The sequence below is a fragment of the Neoarius graeffei genome, chromosome 20 (genome assembly GCF_027579695.1).
Source record: "Neoarius graeffei isolate fNeoGra1 chromosome 20, fNeoGra1.pri, whole genome shotgun sequence".
NCBI lineage: Eukaryota > Metazoa > Chordata > Actinopteri > Siluriformes > Ariidae > Neoarius > Neoarius graeffei.
The window spans coordinates 46,853,927-46,871,807 of NC_083588.1; the positions used below are offsets into that span (position 1 = coordinate 46,853,927).

General features: G+C 41.0%; 1 protein-coding gene across 1 annotated transcript in view; it reads left to right on the forward strand.

Annotated features, from left to right (window-relative positions):
* ngfra (nerve growth factor receptor a (TNFR superfamily, member 16)) overlaps positions 1 to 17,230 on the forward strand; it is a 102,091-nt gene extending 84,861 nt beyond the window's left edge. The window contains exon 6 of the mRNA XM_060901836.1: positions 12,806 to 17,230. Coding sequence (XP_060757819.1) covers positions 12,806 to 12,858 — 53 coding nt within the window. The 3' untranslated portion in view covers positions 12,859 to 17,230. The remainder of the gene's footprint in view (positions 1 to 12,805) is intronic.
* Positions 17,231 to 17,881: the final 651 nt, after the last annotated feature.

A 17,881-nucleotide genomic window follows, 5' to 3' on the forward strand; every position in this document is an offset into this window, starting at 1 on the left:
ACATCCCCTTTTCTCTTTACAACAGTCTGTAAACGTCTGGGGACTGAGGAGACAAGTTGCTCAAGTTTAGGGATAGGAATGTTAACCCATTCTTGTCTAATGTAGGATTCTAGTTGCTCAACTGTCTTAGGTCTTTTTTGTCGTATCTTCCGTTTTATGATGCGCCAAGTGTTTTCTATGGGTGAAAGATCTGGACTGCAGGCTGGTCAGTTCAGTACCCGGACCCTTCTTCTACGCAGCCATGATGCTGTAATTGATGCAGTATGTGGTTTGGCATTGTCATGTTGGAAAATGCAAGGTCTTCCCTGAAAGAGACGTCGTCTGGATGGGAGCATATGTTGCTCTAGAATCTGGATATATCTTTCAGCATTGATGGTGTCTTTCCAGATGTGTAAGCTGCCCATGCCACACGCACTAATGCAACCCCATACCATCAGAGATGCAGGCTTCTGAACTGAGCGCTGATAACAACTTGGGTCGTCCTTCTCCTCTTTAGTCCGAATGACACGGCATCCCTGATTTCCATAAAGAACTTCAAATTTTGATTCGTCTGACCACAGAAGTTTTCCACTTTGCCACAGTCCATTTTAAATGAGCCTTGGCCCAGAGAAGACGTCTGCGCTTCTGGATCATGCTTAGATACGGCTTCTTCTTTGAACTATAGAGTTTTAGCTGGCAATGGCGGATGGCACAGTGAATTGTGTTCACAGATAATGTTCTCTGGAAATATTCCTGAGCCTATTTTGTGATTTCCAATACAGAAGCATGCCTGTATGTGATGCAGTGCCGTCTAAGGGCCCGAAGATCATGGGCACCCAGTATGGTTTTCCGGCCTTGACCCTTACGCACAGAGATTCTTCCAGATTCTCTGAATCTTTTGATGATATTATGCACTGTAGATGATATGTTCAAACTCTTTGCAATTTTACACTGTCGAATTCCTTTCTGATATTGCTCCACTATTTGTTGGCGCAGAATTAGGGGGATTGGTGATCCTCTTCCCATCTTTACTTCTGAGAGCCGCTGCCACTCCAAGATGCTCTTTTTATACCCAGTCATGTTAATGACCTATTGCCAATTGACCTAATGAGTTGCAATTTGGTCCTCCAGCTGTTCCTTTTTTGTACCTTTAACTTTTCCAGCCTCTTATTGCCCCGTCCCAACTTTTTTGAGATGTGTTGCTGTCATGAAATTTCAAATGAGCCAATATTTGGCATGAAATTTCAAAATGTCTCACTTTCGACATTTGATATGGTGTCTATGTTCTATTGTGAATACAATATCAGTTTTTGAGATTTGTAAATTATTGCATTCCGTTTTTATTTACAATTTGTACTTTGTCCCAACTTTTTTGGAATCGGGGTTGTAATGGGTCATGTGACAGATCATGTGATAGATTTTGTACTTTGTTATTTTTCAGAGGATTCTAGAAAATGGGGTTCATGTTTGTAGGAGGCACCAACATCATACCTACTATGAAAAAATAATTTGGGGTGACTTGCGTTTTGCAACATAATATAATTAGTGCTATGTCATAGTAAGTAATTTTCTTGCAGTTACTACAATGATAATTGCTATAGGTGGGAAAAAAAGATGCTATCATCATGGTAACGTCTTGTATTAAAGCTAGACGGCCTTTCAATTTCACAAAATCAGTGAAATTCAGTTCTCTCTGAAATTTGGTCATTGTGATATATGTTTATTTCTGTAATATCTCACAAAATATCAGGTCATTCTGTGGCTGGGAAGGTATTTAATTTGAGTGGATTCCCGAGCAAATAACGTGCATGAAATCGCTTGCTTCGCGCAGTCAAGCAGACAGAGGAAGTCCGTGTGCGCATGTGCAGGTTCACATTGACCATGCACTGACAGTTACATCGTTCTGTCATTAAACGAACAGCTGATTACACTGAGGTGCTCGCTGACCGCCAATATTTATTAGTTTGATCCTGTGTTTCCTTTCCTTCACAACATAACATCTTTTCTTCTCACTTTCCATTACTGTAGTCGGTCTTTCACGTTTCATTCGCACACTCACATCCTCCATTTTTCTTTCTTATTTCAAATTTGTATCCCACAATGCCTTGTGCAAACGGGGAAAGCCCACAATGTGATGCATGATGTAGTATCTTGAATTGGGTCATGGTGAAGCAGGAAAAAATAGCGGAGAATTTAGGGCCATATGGCCCTAAATTCATGAAATTGTTCAATGTTTAAAAAACCTAATAAAATTGGAAGTCTGTGATTCAAATTCAGTAGCTTTCGGTGCACTAAACAAAAATAATTGGGTGTCAGGGAAAATTCTTTTTATGACCTAAGCTTGAAAAATCTGAAAGGCAGTCTACCTTTAAGGAATGCTGACTGACTGCTGTCCGTTGATGACCAATGAAGACTGCCTAATCTGTGTGAAAGAAGTCTGAAGTCCAACATGTCCATGATGAATGGTCAGCCACTACGGAGGGCCAGGAGTCAAGATTTATTTGTAGATGATTGAGGTTCCGTTTTATAGTGTCTTTATACCATAGCCTTGGTCTACCCTTGCCTCGGCTTCCGAGTAAGAGCTGGGAGTAGAGGAGTTGTCTGGGCAGACACTCTTGGTCCATGTGGTGGACATGACCGAGCCACCAGAGGTTTCTGTGAATGAGTATTTTTTCCATACTGGGAAGGCCGGCTCTGTCTAGAACCTCCTCATTTGTAATTTTGTCCCTCTAAGAGATCTTCATAATCAGTCGGAGGTGTTGCATCATAAAGGCAGAAAATTTCTTGACTTGGTTACGATATAGTGTCCAGCATTCTGAGCCATACAGCAATGTGCTGAGCACAACAGCACGATAGGCTTGACACTTGACATAGATTAATACATGGTGATTTGACATTTACAGATAAGCTGCTTGCAAAGAGTTTAAGTGACACTAGCTTTTGCAAGTTACTAATGTCACTCTCTCGGTGATTGGGTTTGGTGCAGTAGGGCAAGGACATGCCAAGACAACTGCTGCTGTTCCCATCACCACAGTGGTTGGCCAGGGACTTGTACTTTGTAACCTTAGTTATGTTCCTAAGTGGCTGTTGATTCTGAGTGCATTTGCCCTTTGACAGGTCTTGTTTTTCATCCTGCAGGGTGCTTAGCCACCCTCCTCACCAGGAAAACCTGGGGGGGTTGCCAGTTTTGTCGCTGATGACCCGACCATATACAGGTGGTACTGGATTACATGGTTACCAGTAGCTGGTTTAAGAAGAAGAAAGAAGAAACCTTTATTCGTCACATGCACACTTCAAGCACAGTGAAATTCATCCTCTGCATTTAACCCATCTGAAGCAGTGAACACACGCACACACTCAGAGCAGTGGGCAGCCACACCAGAGTGCCCGGGGAGCAGTCAGGGGTCAGGTACCTTGCTCAAGGGTACCTCAGCCCAAGGCCGCCCCACGTCAACCTAACTGCATGTCTTTGGATTGTGGGGGAAATCAGAGCACCCGGAGGAAACCCACGCAGACACGGTGAAAACATGCAAACTCCACACAGAAAGGCCCTCGCCGGCCACTGGGTTTGAACCCAGAACCTTCTTGCTGTGAGGCGACCATGCTAACCACTACACCACCGTGCTGCCGCCTTAATTTCAGGTCAGGTTTATGACCTGACCTGACCTGAAATTAAGGAATGCAATGACTTTTTTTTTTTTACAGTGTCGTGGAATTCATTGAAAAAAAATTTCATTGGTTTTAAACCTTTTTAACTGAAGTATTGTGGTCTTTTGGTGAGGCAACCACAACTGAAAGCACGAGCAAATACACAGGAATGGTTTAAAGGGCTAGACTATTCCTAGTTACAGTGCATGTTGTATCAATTTCAGAAGAAATATAGCAACTGAATGAAAGATTATACGTTTTGGGTTGCAGTTTCATGAGTCACGGGTCGGAGGTTAGAACCACTGATCTATGGTGCGGCCCAGATAATGACAGCAGTGATTATAGGCAACACTGGCTACTGGGTTCCAAATCAATATCAGTTTCAAATAGAATTTTGCTAAACACCCTCTGGCTGTCCACATACACACAAAACACTACCATGACAAAATCAAGGCGTAGAAAGACTCCATACTGTCTGATGTTGACTCAGACTGGGAGAGATTTCCCTCAGGTAAACTTTACCATCCCACTTCAGCCTTGCTCAACAAGATCAACAGTAATCACTCTTCCTTCCTCCCTCTCTCTCTCTCTCTCTCTCTCACTTCTGTCCATCCTCTGCAGCTCTATCTGACCCATGGGGAATGGAGTGATGGATGAATGGATATTAGACAGGGGGATGGGTTGTTTAAATTTTAACTGTTCCATCTAGTGCTCAGCTTCTCTGCTGTTAGTCTCTTCCATGTCCCAAAGAACCTCTTTCTTTCTTTCTTTCTTTCTTTCTTTCTTTCTTTCTTTCTTTCTTTCTTTCTTTCTTTCTTTCTTCCTATTGACAACTGTAGCATCTCAATCTCAAGATTTTCAGCATCATTCTCTTCAACTACCTCTCTAATGTGGCTATTACTCTTCTACTCTCTTTCCAGTCAATTAAAGCTTTGTTGTTCTTTATCATTTGACATTAATGTGTAAACAGGGATAAATCAGCCTTGGACCAATAAAGATGTACAGTAGAGCGCTAAGGTTCATACACAGACATGAGACAAATGCTCTCTTAGCTGTACTACAATGTAAGCATTCTGTGTTCTCCTCAATGGGTGATAAATGTTGGACCCCATCCTATTATAAAGAGACCCATAAACTGCTTCAGTTCCTAATGATGTCTTGCATAAACTGTGCCAAAAGACATAACTGAACATTATAGATGGTTGCTATCTGTTGATCCTACTAAAAGGCATCTATCATTATCGAAAATTAAATTCCTGAGCAAATCAAGTGTTAGTTTTGTCTGGTTCGTAATTTGGATAGGTAGCCAATGGCTAGTTGGATAGGATATCAGATTGGGACTGTATGCATTATTGGAACTTGGATCCTGCAGGAAGGGGTGGCACGGTGGTGTAGTGGTTAGCACTGTCGCCTCACAGCAAGAAGGTTCTGGGTTTGAGCCCAGTAGCCGACAGGGGCCTTTCTGTGTGGAGTTTGCATGTTCACCCTGTGTCTACATGGGTTTCCTCCAGGTGCTCCGATTTCCCCCACAGTCCAAAGACATGCAGGTTAGGCTAAATGGTGGCTCTAAATTGACCGTAGGTGTGAATGTGAGTGTGGATGGTTGTTTGTCTTGATGTGTCAGCCCTGCGATGACCTGGTGACTTGTCCAGGGTGTACCCCGCCTCTTGTCAGCTGGGATAGACTCCAGCTTGCCCGTGACCCTGCACAGGATAAGCGGTTATGGATAATGGATGGATGGATCCTGCAGGACACCAGAAAAAAGTTGCATGGAGCATGAACTATGTCATGCATTATCCTCAGTTTCTACTTGATTAGAGTCATTATGGAGGTAATGTCTCTGGTGCTTGCACCTTCAATGGCAATGTGTCTTTGGTTAAGATTTTGGCTATGAGCTTTGGTGTTCTCTTTTCACGCATAAAGATGTTTTTGAGTCTGGATAGTGTCTTTATTTTCACTTTATGAAGTGTTGACATGCGAGGTGACTGTTTTATGGTAGAGTTAGATACACTTTACTGCATTCTGCTAAGTTCTGTCACTCAGTGCGTTTACATGCACATAGAGAAAATCAAATTTCTGCCGTAGCTCGACTGAAATCGAAGTTCTAAATGCCATGGAAACACCTTAGCTCGGCTGAAATCGAACCGAACTGGATTTCTCATAATCGAGCTACGCGACCTAGATTATGCGATTGTAGCCGAGCTACTTAGTGCATGTAAACCCTATCGAGCTACGTAGCCGAGCTACTTACTTCAGCACTGCCCCTTCCGGAAGTGACGAGTGACGAGACCACAAGCGGGAAACACAACAGCCTCGGTCGGCATGACAACAGTAGTAGTAGCGAGCAGCAGAAGAGGTCAGGAGGAACAAGGAGAACGAACGAACACGGAACTGATAACTTTGTTTATACTCTTGAATAGCTCTTCTTCATGACGACAACCGGAAGTGTACCAACATGATGGGGCGTGTAGCGCCACCTGTGGCTCGGGTGCACAATGTACCTCACACAATAGCTCGATTTCCTTGTGTGCATGTAGGATTGGATTTCTCTGGCACCCCTGCTGGGACCCTTAGCTTGATTAACGACAGTAGCTCGATTTGGATGTGCATGTAAACGCACTGACTGTTTCCACATCCCTTTGTATTCTGATTCTGGAACTATTAGCATCCATTTGAGCTAATTAATCTTATTGTAAAAATAGCTTCGACTAACAACCAGAGTGCATTTTCTCTTTGTGTGTAGTACAACAGGTGGCATGATTTGGAAAAGAATAGCACACAACACAGCATTAGCAAAAGCACAACATAAAAAAAAAGAACCAACTGGAGTGTGCTTCATTTAAACAAGCATCAAATGAAAAATGCAAACGTCAATAGGCAGTAGAGTTTGTTTTCCTTTTCTTGCTGCTGGATCAGTGAAGTCTCATCTCATTATCTCTAGCTGCTTTATCCTGTTCTACAGGGTTGCAGGCAAGCTGGAGCCTATCCCAGCTGACTACGGGCGAAAGGCGGGGTACACCCTGGACAAGTCGCCAGGTCATCACAGGGCTGACACATAGACACAGACAACCATTCACACTCACATTCACACCTACGGTCAATTTAGAGTCACCAGTTAACCTAACCTGCATGTCTTTGGACTGTGGGGGAAACCGGAGCACCCGGAGGAAACCCACGCGAACACGGGGAGAACATGCAAACTCCACACAGAAAGGCCCTCGCTGGCCACGGGGCTCGAACCCGGACCTTCTTGCTGTGAGGCGACAGCGCTAACTACTACACCACCGTGCCGCCCCAGGATCAGTGAAGTAAAAAAGTTATAGAAGAAGAACTTTATTTCTCTTAATAAGTAAACACTTACCATAAGCACAGAGAAATTCCTTTCTACATTTAACCCATCTGAAGCAGTGAACACACACACACACATACACATACCCAGAGCAGTGGGCAGCCATACTACAGCGCCCAGGGAGCAGTTGGGGGATAGGTGCCTTGCTCAAGCCCCTAAGGGCAGCCCCATGTTAACCTAACTGCATGTCTTTGGACTGTGGGAAAACCAGAGCACCCGGAGGAAACCCACACAGACACAGGGAGAACATGCAAACTCTACACAAAAAGGCCCCTCTCAGCCACTGGGCTTGAGCCCAGAACCTTCTTGCTGTGAGGCAAAATGGCTAACTACTACACCACCACACCATGCTACCCAACATCAACAGCCTACTCAGTCTGCTTGTTGTTGCAGGTACCCAAGCTCGTGGCAAGTTCAAAATAGAGCCCTAGGAGTGGAAATGCCATTATAGTTGTCACAGAGACAACTAAAGTCAAACAAGTTACACAAGTCTTAATGCACCAGATATTTCAACCTTGCCAGTTGTAATGCATCAGCCATTTGAACCCTCAAAACAAGTAAAACTTCAAAACAGGATATGCTGCACTTTAATTTAACAAACTAGATATGTTAATGCACAGCCTGAGCTGCACATGCAAACTGAGAATTAGCACTTGTTTCTCAAATTGGGGTAAGATGCAGTGGAGAGATACTTATGATGTCACACATTGACAGGCCAAAAAAAAAAGGATAAATAAACAGGCGTTGTATGGCTGAACACTGTTGTACCATTGCATTGGCATGGCATGGCATGGCATGGCCGCGATTCAGACACAAAAATGGAACCAAGGAATTCAAAGAGCGCTCTCTGCATTCTGGAATCGTTTCCATGGCTCCCCACAATTGACAGCAGATTGAAGGGTTGAGTGGGAAAATGGAGCATTTGTGTCTCATACTGAATGTAGTAATGATTGCAGTTAAAGAGTATGGGGGAGGGTGGAGGGTCCAGGGTGAGCATCCAGCTCGAGAGAGCCCCCATTAGGTGAAAGCTGAATAGACTGTTAAAATCACAAAATATTCTTCTACAGCACTCTCATTAAACACAATTTAAAATAAAAAATGAACATTGTTACGTTAGGTTATCTACTCTGTATTCATCTGTCTCGATGATAAAAATCTAAATGCAGTGGCCAACTCTAATCATCATCTTACAGTTGTAGTCATAAGTTTACATACAGTGGCATGAATGTCATCTTGGAGATGAAGGTCATGGCAATATTTGGGCTTTCAGTAATTTCTTTGAACTGTTCTTTTTCTGTGGCAGAATGTACAGCATACATCTTTAATTAAAAAAAAACTCAAGAATTTGGTACATAAGTTTTAATTTTCTTTGGGTTTTCTGAAATCAACACAGGGTCAAAATTATACATACAGGGCAAAATAATATTTGAGTAAAATGCCTCTTCTCGAGATTCACCTTGTCCAAACATTTTTGTTTACTATGAACAAGCTTCTGGCAGAATTGTGGTTGGCTATTTCATGACTCTTAATGGTAGAATTGGTAGAGTTCAATTAAATTTTTTTTTTCTTGGCATGGACTTGACTTATAAGCACGGTCCATATATTTTCAGTAGGGTTGAAGTCAGGACTTGTTTTAAGCTTAATGTTAGTCTGCTTTATCCTCCACAACCAGCTCTGATGCGTGTTTGGGTTCATTGTCCTGTTGTAACTCCCAAGTCCCAAGTTGTGTTCAAGTTTCTGATGGTTTATCCTGAAGAATTCTGAGGTAGTCCTCCTTCTTCATTATTCCATCTACTTTGTGCAATGAACCAGTTCTACTGGCAGCAAAACAGCCCCAGAGCATGATGCTGCTACCACCACCACCAGCTGGTACAGTGTCCCTCTGTACATCGTGGTCATTGTGGCCAAACAACTCAATCTTTGTCTCATCTGACCATACAGCTATCCTCCAGAAGGCTTTTTCTTTGTCTGTGTGGTCAGCTTTGAACTTTAGTTAAGCTTGAAGGTGTCAATTTTGGAACAGGGGGTTATTTCTTGGATAGCAGCCTCTTAGTCCATGGTGATGTAAAACTCACTGAACTGTAGACAGTGATCCATCAGCTTCCAGTTCATGGCAGGGCTGTGCCATGGTGGTTCCCAGGTTGTTCCTGACCATCCAGACCAATTTCCTTTCAACTGAGGGTGACAGTTTGGGTTTTGTTGAAGCAAAGTGGCTTGGCAAAGTGACTACACCTCACAATAACTTGCATACAATTGTTTGAACTGATCTTGGAATTTGCAGTTGTTTAGAAATGGCTCCAAGAGACATTCCGGAGTTGTGTACATCTGTGATCCTCTTTCTCAGATCTGCACTGAGCTCCTTGGACTTTCCCATCATATTGTGTGGTGGTCAATCCATTGAGTTCTGTAAACAAACCCTTTTTATGAAGGCACAGAGAAGCTACCAGCTGTAGTCAATCATGATCACTAACAGGAAGTTAAGAGACCTTGGCCTTGGCAAGATAAGAGACATTTTGGAAGTTTCACCATCTCTGAATTAATAATCTAAGTGAGCGTATGTAAAATTTTGACCCTGTATGTATAATTTTGACCCTGTGTTGATTTAAAAAAGCCAAAGTCCTTCCCATGCCAAGTGGCGGTGCCGATTTCCGTTTCCACGGCCCTCAGCCTCTCGCCTATTACATAGCTAGGGTTACAGTGGGGGGCTAGTCCTCTGGTAACCGTGAGAGTTTGACTCCCTACTCACATCTGTATTGCAGTGTGCCTTGCCAGATGGCAGTAGGTACCATTTTTATAATGGTCTTTGGTATGACCTGACCATGAGTTGAACTCGTAACCTCCCGATTGAGAGGTGGACATGCTAACCACTAGTCCAACTCGCTGGTTTCATTTCAGAAAACCCAAAGAAAATTAAAACTTTTTACACCAAATTCTAGTGTTTTTTTTTAATTAAAGATGTATGCTGTGCAATCATTCTGCCACAGAAAAAGAACAGGTCAAAGAAATTACTGAAAGCCCAAATATTGCCATGACATTCATCTCCAAGATGACATTCATGTCACTGTATGTAAACTTCTGACCACAACTGTAATTTTGACTAGCATCATGTATTTATGAGTGTGGAGAAAAAAAAACAACAACTTTTAACCTGTGCTGTAATGCAGTCCTTCACACGCAGATGCCAGGATTGTGGGTTTTACACCAAAGTGCAAATGTGTTGTGGGTGGAAAAAGCAAGCCTGTGGGTGGCATCTTTTGGACTAGTTTAAGTAGCTTGCGATCACCAAGATTTTGCTTTAAAGCAAAAATTAATAAACAAATAAATAAATAACATCTAATCAGTTTCTGCAAACACAGGCTGTACAATAAAGAGATAAATAAATATATAAAGAGAAAGTGTAAGTGCAGACAGCATATCCATGATATACAGAAGCATTTCTGCTGTAAGCTGTATTGTAAAGTTTGGGGGAAGCAAAGGCGGATTATGGATTGACTAATGGCCAGGCAATAATAATAATAATAATAATAATGATAATTAAAAAAAAACATATTGCAAATACTGCAAATCAGAATTGCATGTGCACCATGGTGAACTTGATTACCATATAAAGACTGAGACAAAGAATAAAAATGTGTCTTCCTTTCCAATGCCCAATTTTTTAAAAAAGTTATTAGCAGTAGCTAGGTTGTAAATTTACCAACACCTGGCAACCCTTCCTCCATATGGCTCTAGAGTATACTCTGAGGAGAAAATGGATAAATCTAAAACCCTAAAGGGTTCTTTGGTCTGTTTCTTTGTCAGTCCCTTAAAACGTCTATGCAGAAATCTACAACCCCAATTCCAAAAAAGTTGGGACAAAGTACAAATTGTAAATAAAAACGGAATGCAATAATTTACAAATCTCAAAAACTGATATTGTATTCACAATAGAACATAGACAACATATCAAATGTCGAAAGTGAGACATTTTGAAATTTCATGCCAAATATCGGCTCATTTGAAATTTCATGACAGCAACACATCTCAAAAAAGTTGGGACAGGGGCAATAAGAGGCTGGAAAAGTTAAAGGTACAAAAAAGGAACAGCTGGAGGACCAAATTGCAACTCATTAGGTCAATTGGCAATAGGTCATTAACATGACTGGGTATAAAAAGAGCATATTGGAGTGGCAGCAGCTCTCAGGAGTAAAGATGGGAAGAGGATCACCAATCCCCCTAATTCTGCGCCGACAAATAGTGGAGCAATATCAGAAAGGAGTTCGACAGTGTAAAATTGCAAAGAGTTTGAACTTCATCTACAGTGCATAATATCATCAAAAGATTCAGAGAATCTGGAAGAATCTCTGTGCATAAAGGTCAAGGCCGGAAAACCATACTGGATGCCCGTGATCTTCGGGCCCTTAGACAGCACTGCATCACATACAGGCATGCTTCTGTATTGGAAATCACAAAATGGGCTCAGGAATATTTCCAGAGAACATTATCTGTGAACACAATTCACCGTGCCATCCGCCGTTGCCAGCTAAAACTCTATAGTTCAAAGAAGAAGCCGTATCTAAACATGATCCAGAAGCGCAGATGTCTTCTCTGGGCCAAGGCTCATTTAAAATGGACTGTGGCAAAGTGGAAAACTGTTCTGTGGTCAGACGAATCAAAATTTGAAGTTCTTTATGGAAATCAGGGACGCCGTGCCATTCGGACTAAAGAGGAGAAGGACGACCCAAGTTGTTATCAGCGCTCAGTTCAGAAGCCTGCATCTCTGATGTTATGGTGTTGCATTAGTGCGTGTGGCATGGGCAGCTTACACATCTGGAAAGACACCATCAATACTAAAAGGTATATCCAGGTTCTAGAGCAACATATGCTCCCATCCAGACGACGTCTCTTTCAGGGAAGACCTTGCATTTTCCAACATGACAATGCCAAACCACATACTGCATCAATTACAGCATCATGGCTGCGTAGAAGAAGGGTCCGGTTACTGAACTGGCCAGCCTGCAGTCCAGATCTTTCACCCATAGAAAACATTTGGCGCATCATAAAACGGAAGATACGACAAAAAAGACCTAAGACAGTTGAGCAACTAGAATCCTACATTAGACAAGAATGGGTTAACATTCCTATCCCTAAACTTGAGCAACTTGTCTCCTCAGTCCCGAGACGTTTACAGACTGTTGTAAAGAGAAAAGGGGATGTCTCACAGTGGTAAACATGGCCTTGTCCCAACTTTTTTGAGATGTGTTGTTGTCATGAAATTTAAAATCACCTAATTTTTCTCTTTAAATGATATATTTTCTGTTTAAACATTTGATATGTCATCTATGTTCTATTCTGAATAAAATATGGAATTTTGAAACTTCCACATCATTGCATTCCATTTTTATTTACAATTTGTACTTTGTCCCAACTTTTTTGGAATCAGGGTCGTACAACAGCGGGTTCCCCAATCAGAGAGTTCAGAGGAGAACTTCTTCAGGATTCTAGAAACCATTAAACACCTCTAAACAACCCTTTTTTTATTCTAAGAGAGTACCATTTCAGTCTAACTGTATGTTTTGGGGAACTCAGGCTTTTTTTTTGTAGAACCCCAGTCATACATGATTACCCACACAAATCCTGTGTTACTGGAACTATGTCACATTATGAAGATATTATTTCTACTTCATGTATATGAAAATGGTCTGGATGTGGAAGTTGATGTGGTATGATGTGGATGCTAGACTTCAAAAATCATAATCTGTGAATTGTGATAATGGTACAAGAGTGCTGCTTGTATAATACATTAAAATATAATAAGAAAATTCTTTCTTTCCCACTCTCTTTTCCCAGTGGTGAGGGTGGATGGAGGGGCTCAGTCGGATTCTCCGCCATCACAGGCATGAAGGGACCAGCTGAAGGAGGTGACACCATCAAGCAAATGAAGGAGAAGAAGTACCAGTGAGAGAAAAGGGGTGGGAAGAGCGTGGAGAAAAGTGGCATATTGTTCTGGTGGTCATTAGCTAACAGTGACCATCAGCTCCTATTAAACCCAGTATGGACATTTCCCTGATGCACTGGGTTATGTGGGCTTGGAGAACTTCAGCAATCAGATGTTTGGGGCCACAAATCTTCACTTCTACAAACATGGCATCATATTATCCACATGCTCCAACGTCAAAACCTTACAGACTGAAACCCAGTTCAGATCATACCAGCAGTTGTCATCTGTAATGACACTTTGATCTAAATTGGGCTTCATATATAGCACTGACATCTAACAAAACAGCTCATTTAACACCACCAATCAAATCTAAATGGCCTTATCACATTCCTCAATGTATTATAAATGATGTATATTCCAAAATATATGTATGTAAACCATGCATTTGTTTTCCTAACAAACTAATCCATAACATAATCAACTCAAACCAACTGAAGATCACCAACCCAAGCAAAGCCACTTCATGTTTTAAAGACACTCTTAGAGCTAAGAAAGCAGGCCTGTTTTTTTTTCTTTTCTTTTCAGACTGGCTCCAGCCATTGCCTCCTGCTCCTGATGAGCTGATCCCACCAACCTCTCAGATGAATAAAAGATCTAGATCGGGACCTATAACACACATAGGCCATATATGGACTTCACAAGAATGCCTCAATCGCACTAATCTCCTTTGCTTGGTTTTTGAGTCTTTGTTCTTAATATTCTTTATTCTTACCCCGCCTAGAAAATAGGATTAAACGCATGTCTTTGAGGTGTTGGTTAGATTCCTTCCTTCAAAGTAGTGTACAGAGATTTGAAAGGGTGCCCTTTAAGTCTAGGCCTGTTAGTGGTGCTGTTTTCACCCCTAATGGTGGTTTGTGAAGTGAAGCTAATTCTGTACCAGTGTGTGTAGGCGACATCTTGAAAAGGTGACATTTACTGACCTTTATGTTTGTAATGACTCACATCTATACTTAGCAAGTCCTCTCTCTCTCTCGCTCTCTCTCTCTAAGCAGGTTTCTTTTTCTGATATACCCACATACAGTACAATCTCCATTTCCTGCACACATACATACTGTAAGTGCATTGTATTCCCTCCGCTATTACCTCACTTCCACCCAGGTTTATGTTGCAGTGCCGAGTTATATGGGTCTTGTTTCACTGAGAGCAAACTATAGCAGGTCAGCTGGATGCAATTCTGTACAGCAGAGGGAGTCAGCTTAATACGTTACTCTTTCCTTTCATACACATCACGTGTAATTCCCAGACTCAATATTCAGTGATTCATCTTCAGACTTCTGTCCACCATTTATCTCTCTCAGTTCCACCCCAAGGCTGACTAACCCAGCTTTCAGAACCATGGGTAGATAATTCATGCCGTGGTTGGTGAGTCAGCCACATGTGGTAAACTGAGGTCCATTAGATGCTCTGATGCGGTTGTGCTCCATAGCCAGCTCAGCATCTTTGGACTATGAGTGGTTATGACTGAGTGTAAGTGCTGTATCACTGTGCTGCTGTTAGAAAAATGGGTCTAACCAGCACCCTTAAACGTTCTTCAGTTTGTCCCTTTTGGGGCTCCCTAAAATGTTCCATGTAGAACCCTGCAACAGAAAGTTTCTCTGGAGAAGCCGTTAGGTTTTATGTTGAACCCTGTCTATGTAGTGTTTTCCTATCAGACAAATTCCAGTCAGACTAACTGTCTAATTGGTGAACTGATTACCGTATGAGTAAAAACTACTAGCCAATGACAGCAAAGAAAGTGAGAAATATTTTTTTAAATAGTAACATTGCAACAGAGTACCTTGCTTACTCTTCTTCTTCTTCAAGAGTATTGATAAATTGCTGGTCCATGTTTTAGATGTATAGTGTCACCTTGGGTGTGGATGTTCCAAACAACTATTTTAATTTCATGTGTATTTCAATAGTAGCTTAGCAGTCTGAGTGAATGAGTGAGTGAGTGAGTGAGTGAGTGAGTGAGTGAGTGAGTGAGTGAGTGAATAGAATGTCTACACATGCTATCAAATCACTTCAAGACTTCAAGGGGACCCGGGAGTTCATCAAGAAGTTACAGGAAAGAAATCGAGAACGAGCAGTGTGAATGTGAGCAAACACTCACGTACCATCCACACACCACAACAGAACGACCAAAACCGACCAATTTCTTCAACCAATTTCCTCAAGGATTACTTCCTTCATTAACCTAATGAGCGGAAGCGGCATAGAAATGTATTGAGTAACCACCACCACCCCAGCCCAACACACATACACACACACCCACACACACACATATATAGTTTTACTGTGTCTGATGCATGGCTTTATAGTTTACTCCACAATCCAGAATGCGAGCTTGTAATCTAGCACATCACTCTCAGGTCACTGGGCACAAACTGAGGAATGGCGGCGGGATTCAAACTGCAATAAATAACCACTATAGTATTGATCAAACTTTGTTTTAAACGAGCACAGTATTGACACATTTTCTATTTTACTCAGGCTTATCTAATGTAAATAGCTGACATTAAAAGTACTGCATACTGAAACGACTGTACTTTTACTTATTTCTGTAGCATTGGGCTTGGAGCAGCTGAAAGATGCCCTCATGGTCGGATGTTAGTTTGACAGAACCTGGTGTGTACCATTGCCTTATTGCTTTGCTCCTTTGTTTCGCTTCACTTGGCTAATACGAGTTTCAGCTTGGCATGATAAGCTGAAGTCGGTATTCACCTCCTGTCTGGCAGAGCAATAGAGAGTCTGTTCTTGTGCATTATAGTTCAGAGCCGTCCTCCTCACTCAGCTGGGTGCCTTCCATTAAATCATTCTATGGAGCGTATCATTGGCCTCTGCAGCTAGCCTCTGTGTTGGAGTTTAATGCGTTTTATGGCTCCATTGCCTCACTCATGCAGCTCTACACCACTGTATTGCTGAAAGCACTTACAGGTGAAGACGAAAGACACGTTGCTTTATTGTTGTTGTTTTAATTATCTTGATTGCTTTCTCTGTGAACACATAAGATAACAGAGGACAACTGTGATCTTTGCATGAACAGAGAAATGAAAGAGAAACTCTCAGTTTGCAGGACGTGCTGTTCCTTCAGTTTAGCCTCCAGAGTACTGATATTTTCATACTTATAAAAAGGAATGCAAGTGGATAAGAAAGTGTCCCTCGTATCACAGTACAAGCGACAGAAGCTAACATGGATTTTCCTTTATGAACTGCTCCAATGGCACAATGAAGCACTTCTATATTCAGCATCGCAGTGTACAGTCTTCACTCAATAACCAGCTTTTACTTCCATTTATCACCCAAGGATGAGTATAGAATGTACACAAGCCTAGTGATTAATATTCATATGCAAAATGTGTTGCGCTAGCTAACTTTGTTCTATCTTGTGTTCAGTTCTATTTTTATCCAGTCCTGTTCTTTTATAGAAACCATTATTTTGTTTCTTGATAGAATTACCTTTTCAGAGCAGAATTTTATTTTAAAAAAAAAACAGTTTACTTTTGTAGCACTTAAACTGATTGAATTAGTACACTCAAAGAGTATCCAGCACCACAAAGTGCCTGTAGACTACGTCAGGTGTCTTTGAGTTACATTCATAAAGTTCAATTCTGCATCGCTTTGCTCTGTTTTTTCCCTTTATGTCTGACCTGAATAAAATATAAGTTGTATGTATGCTTTGTACATTTTACTGGGTCTTTAGTCAAGAGAAGATGGTCATGAAGGTTACAGGACATTACATCATTATCCAAATAAACTACATCCAGGGTAAAGTTGAATAGAAGTGGGCTTGAACATTCACAAGCTACACATGCTATATATTCTTAGTATCATGAAGTAAGATGCAGAAATTATCATCTACTGTCACTTTCCTGTTTTATTATTATACCATTCTATGCATTTACAGGATAATACAACAACGATCGAACAAAGAAATCTTGATCATGGGTAGTGCGTATTAAATCAGTGGCAAGTGACAATACTTGATACGAGTTTGCGTTTGGCAAGCCAAAACTATGGACGTATCCTTTAAAACCCTGCTTTAGATGGAAACTGAGACACTCTTAAGAGGCCATATGCTTAGATGAAGATGTCAAGGGTGATTCTCAAACGGGAATTCATTCTATCAGTCCCTGCTCCCCTCATGGGGCTGAATGTTAATTGTACTTAGCCCATATTCTCCAATGCATTGTGTAAATGTGACAAATTTCATATAGTTGGTATGACAGTACACTTATGTAAATGACAAATGAAACAAATTACATATCTAATAGAATAAAACCAAATATGATTGCTCCTGTCTCATCTGATTTTTCTTCTTCTTTTTTTACTCAGTAATGAAACTATAAAAATATTTGTTCATGCATTTAGGCTGAATAGATAAGCTTTGCTACATGCTGTATCAACATAAGTCAATAATGTTTCATGTTTACTGAAAGGAAATAAAGGTAAACAATTCACTGTTAATATAGAATACATATCACATCACATTAATTATTTTCCTATGTAAAAGGAAAATATAGTGAAAGCCCAATACCATACCAGTCAAAAGTCTGGACACACCTTCTAATTCAGTTGTTTTTATTTATTTCTGTAAATTAAAAGACACTTCATGTCTTAAAGTAATGATGGATGTTGTTTCTTTTTACTTAGTTGTTCAGTTCTTGACATAATATGGATTACTACAGTTGTGGAATAGGGCTATTTACTGTATTTTTTAATTTACTGTTTGATCTCAAATGCATTAAGAAGGCAAGAAGTTGCACTAATTAATTTTTGATGAGGCATACTTGTTAATTGAAAAGCATTCCAGGTGACTACCTCATGAAGCTGGTGAAGATAATGCCAATAGTGTGCAAAGTGTCATGAAGGTAAACAGTGGCTACTTTGAAGAATCTAAAATATGAAACTTATTTAGTTTTTTTTCAACACTTTTTTGTTTACCA